Source organism: Gigantopelta aegis, chromosome 5 (assembly GCF_016097555.1).
Source record: "Gigantopelta aegis isolate Gae_Host chromosome 5, Gae_host_genome, whole genome shotgun sequence".
NCBI lineage: Eukaryota > Metazoa > Mollusca > Gastropoda > Neomphalida > Peltospiridae > Gigantopelta > Gigantopelta aegis.
The window spans coordinates 37,284,717-37,298,145 of NC_054703.1; the positions used below are offsets into that span (position 1 = coordinate 37,284,717).

Below are 13,429 nucleotides of genomic sequence, written 5' to 3' on the forward strand. Positions count from 1 at the left end.
AATGTATTTGCTACTTTTAACAATTAGAATTATAGTTATATTCATGCGGATTTCCAGTGATGGTTAATTCTCCACATGTATCAGTATTTAAAATTTAACAAAAATATGCCTCCCCTTAATTCCGCCTCACATAAACCTTTATCACAGCTATATTTTCATCTTATTGTTTCATTAAAAAACAGACAGTCATATAACTACTAATCAATGCTACATATCTTATCTACAAATTATTATTTATTTATTTATTTTTTTTTTTTTTTTTTTTTTTTTTTTTTTTTTCTGAATGCTGGACAATTTTCAAAGTAAAGTTGCTATTGACGTGTTTGTTTGACAATGTACTGTTGATGCATATGTCAATTCTGGAGTGTCGCTGTAGTACATTTGCTTAAATATCAATAAACATTGATTAATTTACCTTGATTAATTTACATTTATAACATTCTGAAAGTATGTGATCTGAAATTTTTTTTAATATTTATTTTATTGGCCTAACTCTTTTTTTTCTTTCACCATTTTAATTATTTGGCTTAAATTCAGGCTTGTCCACTGTCCGAGGCATAAATACTTCATATGTTTGCTTCCAACATTAAAACAAAGTACCTTTTGACTGCAAAATAAACTCTCTTGAGTTTATAATAAATTTTAAGGGACTATCCCGAGTTTGTAGCCATATTATCATGCACGTTGTCAGCTAGTTTAATCTCTTATAAATAAACCTTACATGCATGTTTCTTAGGCTACATATTCTTGCTTCGAATATAAATATCTGTATATGCAATACAATTATATTTCTGGCCATTTTCATGTCGGTAGCAACCGAGGCCAGGACGGGGGTCTGTAGCCCCACTTTTAATTACTTTATATAAATCCGGTTTAAAATATGGCTTGTGTCCCCCCCACACACACACATTAGACTGTGTCCCTCCACTACAGATTGTGCCCCCCACCCACAACTTCAGATATTGTTCTTACGTGCCTGATTCTAATGTGTAGCTCAAATTCCGTACTTATCATTTAATTTTTCTTCCAAATACTGAACAAAATTTTAAGTAATTGGCTAAAAAGAAATTCCAACAAAAATCCAGAATGTAGTTATCCGTATGATGCTTTATAAATATTTAAATCATGTTAAATACGATTAATATCTGCATACATACATACACGGGCGCACACACATGCACACACATTATTTCAGCCCATATCCGATATTTATTGTGTACGAATCCGAACCGATGGTTTCTCGGGCGTTAACAACAAAATACTTTTTATTTTGTGATAAGCAACGTCTCCAATAAGTATTTGTTGGATGTTTACAGAAGTTTTGGGTTCCTACTGATACAGCTATGATAGAGCTAATTTACATTCCTATTGTGTGACCTCCCATTGTCAATACCCCCCCCCCCCCAATTTGAAAACAGTTGTTATTACGGGATCTCACTGGAGTTCATGATTAGCATCCACGAGTTGCTTCACTACATGCACATGTGTGGATATGATTAATTTATAGTTATTTGTTACAAATATACATGAAAATAACAAAATATTGTAGTTTCAACGTGTACATTTAGAGTAAACTGTTGTAGCGGGTCAGGAAAGGGGTTGCGAAGGGGGTGGTGGGGGTAGGTGGGATTTAGGGATAGGAACCACCCACACTTGGCAAGTGCAAGAGAACACAAGCAGCTCGACCATGCAGGGTCGGTAGCGGTTGGGGATACATATAAGTTTCAACTTTGACATAGGAACTTTAGATCACCTTCTATACAGTTGTCTGCCCTGCATCTCTTCACTGTCTTGCTGGTGTTCGTTCCGACACACCGCCGTCCACCTTCAGAGGGCGCTGGGTTTGTACAGGTTCTTGTTAGTCGCACTACCTTCCAACAGGATGTTCCGCACGGTCCAATATTTTTCACTTTCCAGTCCGACCACTTTCCATCCACTGAAACATGTAGTTTTACAGTTCTTTTTATGTTAGATATGTCATCGCACTGCATATCCCAGAATTCATATTTTTAGAGTGAGTTATATAGGTGCGAATATTAGAAATGAATATTAGAGATGGATCATCAACAGCGTTATCAGTACACCGATATATTAGAAATGAATATTAGAGATGGATCATCCACAGCGTTATCAGTACACCGATATATTAGAAATGAATATTAGAGATGGATCATCCACAGCGTTATCAGTACACCGATATATTAGAAATGAATATTAGAGATGGATCATCCACAGCGTTATCAGTACACCGATATATTAGGAATGAATATTAGAGATGGATCATCAACAGCGTTATCAGTACACCGATATATTAGAAATGAATATTAGAGATTGATCATCAACAGCGTTATCAGTACACCGATATATTAGGAATGAATATTAGAGATGGATCATCAACAGCGTTATCAGTACACCGATATATTAGGAATGCATATTAGAGATGGATCATCAACAGCGTTATCAGTACACCGATATATTAGAAATGAATATTAGAGATTGATCATCAACAGCGTTATCAGTACACCGATATATTAGAAATGAATATTAGAGATGGATCATCAACAGCGTTATCAGTACACCGATATATTAGGAATGAATATTAGAGATGGATCATCAACAGCGTTATCAGTACACCGATATATTAGAAATGAATATTAGAGATGGATCATCAACAGCGTTATCAGTACACCGATATATTAGAAATGAATATTAGAGATTGATCATCAACAGCGTTATCAGTACACCGATATATTAGAAATGAATATTAGAGATGGATCATCAACAGCGTTATCAGTACACCGATATATTAGAAATGAATATTAGAGATGGATCATCAACAGCGTTATCAGTACACCGATATATTAGGAATGCATATTAGAGATTGATCATCAACAGCGTTATCAGTACACCGATATATTAGGATTTAAAGAGTAAATAAGGGCGGGATGTAGCCCAGTGGTAAAGTGCTTGCTCGATGCGCAGTCGGATTGGGATCGATCCCCATCGATGGGCGCTGCATTGGGCTATTTCTTGTTCCAGCCAGTGCACCACGACTGGCATATCAAAGGCTGTGGTACGTACTACCTTGTTTGTGGGATGGTGCATATAAAATATCCCTTGCTAATCGAAAAGAGTAGCTCATGAAGTTGCGACAGCATGTTTCCTCTCTCAATATCTGTGTGGTCCTTAACCGTATGTCTGACGCCATATAACCGTAAATAAAACAGTGTTCGAGATTAACAGTACGTCCCGATATCCTGGGGATATCAGAATTTAATTTTGGATACCAGACTTCAAGAACCCAGTATCCCACTGGGATACCATATAATACTAAATTCTCAAGTGGGATACCAGATTTTTAAAGGTTAGTATCCAACTGGGATACTGCACCAAAAATTTTAATCTTGAACACTGTAAAATGTGTTGAGTGTGTTGTTAAGTAAAACATTTTTTTCCTTAAAGAGTAAATGATACAAGTTACATTACATCCTACCTGTACCAATGTACGTGACAATTCCCATATTTCAAGTTTATTAAATACATGTAAAAAAAATATTTCATGATTTAATTAACAAAACTAAAGTTGTATCATGTATTTTCTTTATTTTGTTACATGCCTTCTTTAAAATCGATTGACAATGGTGTAAGTAAGGGCAAGGCCATTTGGTGTAGACCGATAGAGATTTTTTTGGTAAACATTATTAACAATTAACAGTGCTCTACAAAGCGAGTAAAATACTCGCCACGGCGATTAAAAACATTCCCTGGCGTCTAAAAAATAAAATCAAATTCGCCAGTTGGTGACTGTCAATGTGGACCAGTAGCAATTTATCTTACATAAAACATATTTTCTATTGGTAATTTGTTTGAAAAATAAAAGTTTGAGACATGTTAATCGGACTATGAATAACGATTTTCCAGTATTCAAGAGTAAACACGGTGATGTTAAGTTGGAGGTAATACTTCGTTATGATGTTTTCTCTCTTAACTTGAATATCAAGTGTTTGGAAATAATTCGTCCCCAGTTCAGTTTTGGACCAAGTCGGTCCTGTCCCATTTAGAGCCAGGTTTTATTTATGTATTAAAATGACATTGTTGAGCCACTGTATGTCCCTACTTGTCTGTTTGAAACTCAAACGTCAATTATTTTAAATGTCGACTTGTTATGCTGCGCTCCAATTGTCTCGTCCTTATCGTGATAATATAAAACCGGCCTCGGTGGCGTCGTGGCAGGCCATCGGTCTACAGGCTGGTAGGTACTGGGTTCGGATCCCAGTCGAGGCATGGGATTTTTAATCCAGATACCGATGAGTGAGTGCTCCGCAAGGCTCAATGGGTAGGTGTAAACTACTGTGATCCATAACTGGTTCAACAAAGGCCATGGTTTGTGCTATGCTGCGCTCCAATCGTCTCGTCCTTATCGTGATAATTAACGGGTCACTCCACAATAACGACGTCTCCAGTCGTGTATGTCGTTTTAATCACGTCGGAAGTCATGTTCACCAGTGCAGGATGAAAACATGTTTCTATTTTCATGACTCGACTTTAGACGGCTTTAAAGACACAACTATTTACAAAACAGTATTTATGGATTTACAAGGCAGTATGCATGTGACAAAAATAAATATTATTTAAACCAAAAGTAAGGTTGCCGATTGGCAACTACTAGTAACACATTGAAGCCTGGAAGATATTATCGCAATGCTTTTATTTAACTTTTAACGAGTACTGCAATTTAAATGCATATTTTAGCAGTGCCATTAAAATAGTAATTCGCTTAACTTTGTTTAATACAATTATCGGGTATGGAATTTGGTAATGATAGTTAATAGTCGTTCACCGTTTTAGTGGAACTGGACACAAACAGTAACTATTCAACATCTAGGAATTAGCCCTTCACGAGTTCATTCGAATGCAATTTTATAACAATTACAGCATTATTAATGTGACGTAAAATGGCAGATGAATCGATTTAATTACAAGTATATATTAGCTGACTACTAAAATATTATACTTTACTGTCCAGGGAAGAGTAAATTTGAACTTGCTTCGTAGAGCACTGATTAAGGCAAACTTAATTCAGAAAGTGTCCTTTTCAGGGTATGACGTTGCCCCCAGGCAGGGAAATGTGCACAAAAATTGTATACTAGGCCTACTGCTATTAGAAGTGCTGTAGCCACTAACGTTAACTAGAAACATATAACGCTAAATGTAATTGTGGCTTGCATGTGGCCCTTATGTCAAAGTTACAATAATTTAATGGATGTTAATTCCCGCCAAAAAAATGACAACCAAATAATTCAATTTACTTGTAGAATTTGTTTGTTTTTTAATGGGAATCTTGAGTGTGTCACACGCATTAACTAGTGATGTCACCATTTCATGTGTACACATTCATCACCTTAAGTTTACTGATAAAAGAAACAAAGATGGTTGCCATATGCTACATTTAGCCAAAAGAATTTCTGAAAAAGTTTTCTTGTCGTCCAGCGAGACTTTTTAAAAATTATTATTCTAGAGTTAATTATGGAAACAATATATGATGATTTGATTAATTTATACCGTAGTTATTTAGTACAAATACATATGAAAATAACAAAATGGTGTAGTTTCAACCGGTCAGGTCATAGGGTTTAATGTGAACATTCAGAGCAAGCTGTTGTAGCGCACGCCTGTCATGGGGACAGGTGTCAATTAACATATGCCGGCTCCTCCATCCAGGACTGGAAAGTGGTTTTGTGGGGTGGGGGGTAGTGGATAGTAGAAGGGATTACCCGTGCTTGGCAAGTGCAAGAGAGCACAAGCAGCCTGATAAAGATCGGTAGCGGGCTGGGGTAAATTTCAACTTTGACTTAGGACCTTTAAATCACCTGCTGTACAGTTGTCTCCCCTGCATCTCTTCACTGTCTTACTGGTGTTCCTTCCAACACACTGTCGTCCGCCTCCAGAGGGTGCTGGGTTTGTACAGGTTCTTGTTAGTCGCACCATCTGCCAACAGGATGTTTGGCATGGTCCAATATTTTCGTCCTTCCAGTCCGACCACTTCCCATCCACTGAAACAGTAGTTTTACAGGTTTTTTTTATGTTAGACACCAGATGTTATATTTTTGGTGCGCGTTACAGGTACGAATAATAGAGATGCACAGTATTTTTTTTTTTTTTTTTTTTTTATTATTCCACTGGGCTATTTCTCGTCACAGCCAGTGCACCACGACTGGTATATTAAAGGTTGTCGTGGTATGTGCTATCCTGTCTGTAGGATGGTCCATATAAAAGTTCCCATGCTACTAATGGAAAAATGTAGCGGGTTTCCTCTCTATGATTTTGTCAAAATGACCATATGTTTGACATCTAATAGCCGATGATTAATAAATCAATGTGCTCTAGTGGTGTTGCTAAACAAAGCAAACTTTAAACTTTTCCTTTCCTTTTACTCCTTTCAATTCCATTTCATTTCTTCCCGATCTGGCAACTCCTCCTATCTTACAACTTCTTTCGCAGTCCATCTCCACATCCCAGTCCTTGTCTCTCCAACCGTGACAGGTGCTTATAGTGCACAGTATTATTCATTTCTTCCCGATCTGGCAACTCCTCCAATCTTTCAACTTCTTTCACTGTCCACCTCCACATCCCAGTCCTTGTCTCACTAACAGCGACAGGTGCTTATAGTGCACAGTATTATTCATTTCTTCCCGATCTGGCAACTCCTCCAATCTTTCAACTTCTTTTGCTGTCCACCTCCACATCCCAGTCCTTGTCTCTCCAACCGTGACAGGTGCTATATGCACAGTATTATTAGTACACCATCATAACTATCATGATTCAAAGAGTAAATAATACAAATTACGATACAACCTACCTTACTGATGCACCATGACAGGTCCCTATTGCACAGTATTATTAAATAACTTTAATTTAGCACTCCATGCAGATATTTCATTCATGATTTAACTGTCCAAAAACACACTTGTCATCAGGTTCACTGACATACAGGTGCTTATAGTGCACAGTATCATAGATTTCTTTTATATCCACCCTCCCCCACAGACAGGATAGTCCACATACATCACAGCTTTTGATATACCAACCGTATGGTGCACTGGATGGAACAAAAAATAGCCCCATGGGCCCCGATCGATGGCAATCCTCCTATCCTAGAACCTTTCGCTGTATCAAATGAGTGCCAGTCCTTGTCTCTACATCCGTGATTTGCTATAGTATATGTATTATTCTCTTTCTGGCAAAGTTTTTATGAATAAAAATTGTCTTGTGGTGTGACCTACAATCCCCCAAATTGTGACTCACGATAAAAGTGCACAGCAGTGTTAAAGTGCTAGATATTATTCATTTCTTCCCGATAATCTGGCAACTCCTCCAATCTTTCAACTTCTTTTGCTGTCCACCTCCACATCCCAGTCCTCGTCTCTCCAACCGTGACAGGTGCTATATGCACAGTATTATTAGTATACCATTATAACATATCATGATTCAAAGAGTAAATAATACAAATTACGATACAACCTAACTGTACTGATGAACTATGCAATTCCCTATTTCATGTTTATTAAATAACTTTAATTTAGCACACCATGCAGACTATATAATTCATGATTTAAATAATAAAAAACAACTTGTATCAGGTTAATTCTGACATACAGTCTTAGAGAGTATCATAGAATCTTTTATATCCACCCTCCCCCACAGACAGGATAGCACATACCACAGCTTTTGATATACCAGCTATGGTGCACTGGATGGAACAAGAAATAGCCCCATGGGCCCATCGATGGGGATTGATCCTAGACCGACCGTGTATCAAATGAGTGCTTTACCACTGGGCTACATCCCGGATTTCTATATATATGTATGTATTCTCTTTTAAAAAGTTTTATGTAAAAATTGTCAGGTGGTTGATTACAACTCCCCGTTTGTGACACACGTAAATTTGCAACAGCAGTGTTAAAAACCTAGTATCTATTCAATCCGGGATAATCGACCATATAAAAGATCCTTGCTGCTAATCGAAAAGATTAGACATAATGTGAAAGCGAGTTTCTTCTCAATATCTGACCACTCACCATCCACTGAAAGATTAGATTTGACATATGTGAAATGAATCTCCAATTAGACCACTCACCATGTTGTGAAATGATTAGATTTCCTTCCTAATGTGAAATGCGTGGTCCTTAACCATAGACCACTCGCCATATACCGAAAATAAAATGTGTTGAATGTGTTGTTAAATGAAACATTTCCTTCCTTCCTTCCTATCCAATTGCTACAGTTGGTTGCTACTGATTTAAAAAAAAGAAAAAAATTAAAAATTAAATTAAAAAAAAGAAAAAAAAAGAAGTGAATTACTACACATCACCTCTGTCACAGTTATCTCCCATGCAAGTCTCCAATATCTCCTCGCTGATACTCCCATTACACTGGCGTCCACCACCAGAGGGCGCTGGGTTTGTGCAGGTCCTTGTCAACTGCACCGCTCGCACACAGTCCATTTGACATAATGTGAAATGAGTTCTTCTCCAATTCGACCACTCACCATCCACTGAAAGATTAGATTTGACATAATGTGAAATGAGTTCTTCTCCAATTAGACCACTCACCATCCACTGAAAGATTAGATTTGACATAATGTGAAATGAGTTCTTCTCCAATTAGACCACTCACCATCCACTGAAAGATTAGATTTACATATGAAATAATTGTTCAGAAAATTGTGCAGACATTTAAGCAGGGTACCAGTGGTGAATTCATAAATTTAAGGGCGGAACGTAGTCCAGTCGTAAAGCACCCGCTTGATATGCGGTCGGTCTGGGATCGATCCCCATCAGTGGGCCCATTGGGCTATTTCTCGTTCCAGCCAGTGCACCACGACTGGTATATCAAAGGCCATGGTATGTACTACCCTGTCTGTGGGATGGTGCATATAAAAGATCCCTTGCTGCTAATCGTAAAGAGTAGCCCATAAGTGGCGACAGTGGGTTTCCTCTCTCAATATCTGTGTGGTCCTTAACCACATGTCTGACGCCATATAATCGTAAATAAAATGTGTTGAGTGCGTCGTTAAATAAAACATTTCCTTCCTTCATGGGTTTAAAAGCCACATTAGCTGTTAAGTAAAACACTTTGCTTTGTTCTGCCACTGAAAACATTGCACTGCTCAGCGAGATATGCAAGCACGCATAGATGCTAAACTTCCCTCAGTATCGTAGATCTGCCACCACCCATCCCATTTTTTTTTTTTAAGAAACAAAAAATGGGCTTGGAGGAGTTTGTTTTTTGTTTTTTTCGAAGGAAGGAAAGAAATGTTTTATTTAGCGACACTCAACACATTTTATTAACAGTTATATGGTGTCAGACTTATGGTTAATTTTAAGGACCACACAGATACTGAGAGAGGAAACCCGCTGTCGCCACTTCATGGGCTACTCTTTTTGATTAGCAGCAAGGGATCTTTTATATGCACCATCACACAGACAGGGTAGTACATACCACAGCCTTTGGTATGCCAGTCATGAAGTACTGGCTAGAACAAGAAATAGCCCAATGGGCCCACCGACAGGGATCGATCCCAGACTGACCGTGCATTGAGCAAGCACTTTACCACTTGACTACATCCCACCCCGTTTTTTTCAATAACCCATGAATAAACACTTGATATGACTATCTAATATATATATATATATTACATATTTAACATATGATTTGATTATATTCTGTAAGGGGCGGGATGTAGTCCAGTGGTAATGCACTCTCCTGATGTCCGGTTGTTCTAGAATTGATCCCCATCTGTGGGCTCATTGGGCTATTTCTTGTTAAAACCAATGCCCCATGACTGGTATATCAAAGGCTGTGGTATGTTCTATTCTGTTTGTGGGATGGTGCTTATAAAAAAATCCCTTGCTACTAATGGAAAAATGTAGCGAATTTCCTCTCCAACACTAATTACGGTATTACAAGTTTATTAAATAACTTTAATTTAGCACACCAAACTATAATCCATATATAATTCATGATTTAAGTAATAAAAATCAACTTGTATCAGGCTATTTTCTTTATTGCAGTAAAACAGCTTTCAGGTGTTGCATTCAAGTTTGATATGACAAATTAATGAGACTGTTTAATTTTCAGAACACAGGACAAATTGCTCCATGGTGGCTGATAAATTCAAACTTGTGATAGAGGAAACCCATTTCATTAGGTAATGAATGATATGCATTCTTTTCACAAAATTAAAAAAAAAAAATCTCCCAAGCCCATCCTCAATAATATCTTTAAAGAGAGAGAGAGAGAGAGAGAGAGAGAGAGAGAGAGAGAGAGAGAGAGAGAGAGAGAGAGAGAGAGAGAGATAAAGCATTCAAAAACAACAATGCTTCTTTAATCATTTTTGTTTCTATTCCTTGCTTACAATTATACATTGTGGTATCAATTATATCTTGTCTTGTTTCAACTCTAGTGGTGTCGTAGAACGAAAATAAACTTTAAAACAAACTTTTTGTTTGTTTCAGATGTTTAGTGACACCCCAGCACATAGGAGAATTGGATGTCAGATAAAGTTATATATAAACACACGAAAGTCAATAAACATGTTTTTGTTATAGAACTGATGTGAATAAAGTTTGTTTTGTTTAACAACACCACTAGAGCACATTGATTTATTAATCATCAGCTATTGGATGTCAAACATTTGGTACTTTTGACATATAGTCTTAGAGAAGAAACCCACTACATTTTTCCATTATTAGCAAGGTATCTTTTATGTACACCATCCCACAGACAGGATAGCACATACTACAGCACTTTGATATACCAGTCGTGGTGCACTGTCTGAAACGCGAAATAGCCGGTGAATGCTACGTCCCATCCCCTTTTGAAATGTGTGGACCAACAAATGGATATTTAACAACATCCCGTGCCTGTGACATACCACCCCGTTTTGAAATGTGTGGACTAACAAATGGATATTTAACAACATCCCGTGCCTGTGACATACCACCCCGTTTTGAAATGTGTGGACTAACAAATGGATGTTTAACAACATCCCGTGCCTGTGACATACCACCCCGTTTTGAAATGTGTGGACTAACAAATGGATATTTAACAACATCCCGTGCCTGTGACATACCACCCCGTTTTGAAATGTGTGGACTAACAAATGGATATTTAACAACATCCCGTGCCTGTGACATACCACCCCGTTTTGAAATGTGTGGACTAACAAATGGATATTTAACAACACCCCGTGCCTGTGACATACCACCCCGTTTTGAAATGTGTGGACTAACAAATGGATGTTTAACAACACCCCGTGCCTGTGACATACCACCCCGTTTTGAAATGTGTGGACTAACAAATGGATGTTTAACAACACCCCGTGCCTGTGACATACCACCCCGTTTTGAAATGTGTGGACTAACAAATGGATGTTTAACAACATCCCGTGCCTGTGACATACCACCCCGTTTTGAAATGTGTGGACTAACAAATGGATGTTTAACAACACCCCGTGCCTGTGACATACCACCCCGTTTTGAAATGTGTGGACTAACAAATGGATGTTTAACAACATCCCGTGCCTGTGACATACCACCCCGTTTTGAAATGTGTGGACTAACAAATGGATGTTTAACAACATCCCGTGCCTGTGACATACCACCCCGTTTTGAAATGTGTGGACTAACAAATGGATGTTTAACAACATCCCGTGCCTGTGACATACCACCCCGTTTTGAAATGTGTGGACTAACAAATGGATGTTTAACAACATCCCGTGCCTGTGACATACCACCCCGTTTTGAAATGTGTGGACTAACAAATGGATATTTAACAACACCCCGTGCCTGTGACATACCACCCCGTTTTGAAATGTGTGGACTAACAAATGGATATTTAACAACACCCCGTGCCTGTGACATACCACAAAAGTGCATCAGCAGTGTTGCAAAAAGAAAGAATTTTTTTATTTAACGATACACTCAACACATTTTATTTACGGTTATATGGCATCAGACATATGGTTAAGGACCACACAGATTTTGAGAGGAAACCCGCTGTCGCCACTACATGGGCTACTCTTTCCGATTAGGGATCTTTTATTTGTGCTTCCCACAAGCAGGATAGCACAAACCATGGCCTTTGTTGAACCAGTTATGGATCATCAGCAGTGTTGAAAAGCTTGAATCTACCCAACTGATACAGTGGGTAGATGTACATGTTGGGTAGATGTACATGTTGGGTAGATGTACATGTTGGGTAGATGTACATGTTGGGTACATGTACATGTTGGGTAGATGTACATGTTGGGTAGATGTACATGTTGGGTAGATGTACATGTACATGTTGGGTAGATGTATATGTACATGTTGGGTAGATGTATATGTACATGTTGGGTAGATGTACATGTTGGGTAGATGTACATGTTGGGTAGATGTACATGTTGGGTAGATGTACATGTTGGGTATATGTATATGTTGGGTAGATGTACATGTTGGGTAGATGTACATGTACATGTTGGGTAGATGTATATGTACATGTTGGGTAGATGTATATGTACATGTTGGGTAGATGTACATGTTGGGTAGATGTACATGTTGGGTAGATGTACATGTTGGGTATATGTACATGTTGGGTAGATGTACATGTTGGGTAGATGTACATGTTGGGTAGGGTAGATGTAGATGTACATGTTGGGTATATGTACATGTTGGGTAGATGTACATGTTGGGTAGATGTACATGTACATGTTGGGTAGATGTATATGTACATGTTGGGTAGATGTACATGTTGGGTAGATGTACATGTTGGGTAGATGTACATGTTGGGTAGATGTACATGTACATGTTGGGTAGATGTACATGTACATGTTGGGTATATGTACATGTTGGGTAGATGTACATGTTGGGTAGATGTACATGTTGGGTAGATGTACATGTTGGGTATATGTACATGTTGGGTAGATGTACATGTTGGGTAGATGTACATGTACATGTTGGGTAGATGTATATGTACATGTTGGGTAGATGTATATGTTGGGTAGATGTACATGTTGGGTAGATGTACATGTTGGGTAGATGTACATGTTGGGTATATGTACATGTTGGGTATATGTACATGTTGGGTATATGTACATGTTGGGTAGATGTACATGTTGGGTAGATGTACATGTTGGGTAGATGTACATGTACATGTTGGGTAGATGTATATGTACATGTTGGGTAGATGTATATGTACATGTTGGGTAGATGTAGATGTACATGTTGGGTAGATGTACATGTTGGGTAGATGTACATGTTGGGTAGATGTACATGTTGGGTAGATGTATATGTACATGTTGGGTAGATGTATATGTACATGTTGGGTAGATGTATATGTACATGTTGGGTAGATGTATATGTACATGTTGGGTAGATGTATATGTACA

The 13,429-nt window shown here is 38.0% G+C and overlaps 1 protein-coding gene and 1 long non-coding RNA gene across 11 annotated transcripts in view; one reads left to right on the forward strand and one right to left on the reverse strand.

The window, feature by feature from the left end:
* Positions 1–10,576, forward strand: part of LOC121373721 — a 38,853-nt gene extending 28,277 nt beyond the window's left edge. The window contains exons 2-3 of the long non-coding RNA XR_005958117.1: positions 10,141–10,210; positions 10,518–10,576. This is a non-coding gene — a long non-coding RNA (uncharacterized LOC121373721). The remainder of the gene's footprint in view (positions 1–10,140; positions 10,211–10,517) is intronic.
* Positions 1–13,429, reverse strand: part of LOC121373718 (coadhesin-like) — a 42,591-nt gene that overhangs the window by 23,357 nt on the left and 5,805 nt on the right. For 8 of the 10 annotated variants that reach the window (XR_005958116.1, XM_041500460.1, XM_041500459.1 and 5 more), the window contains 3 exons: positions 8,372–8,554; positions 5,871–6,053; positions 1,754–1,936 (listed from right to left, as the gene is read on the reverse strand). Coding sequence is in view for 9 of the 10 variants with exons in the window: in XM_041500460.1 (XP_041356394.1) it covers positions 1,754–1,936; positions 5,871–6,053; positions 8,372–8,554 (549 nt within the window). In the remaining variant the exon portion in view is untranslated. Of the gene's footprint in view, positions 1–1,753; positions 1,937–5,870; positions 6,054–8,371; positions 8,683–13,429 lie in introns of all 10 variants that reach the window. The other 2 variants (XM_041500464.1, XM_041500463.1) reach the window with 2 other exon arrangements.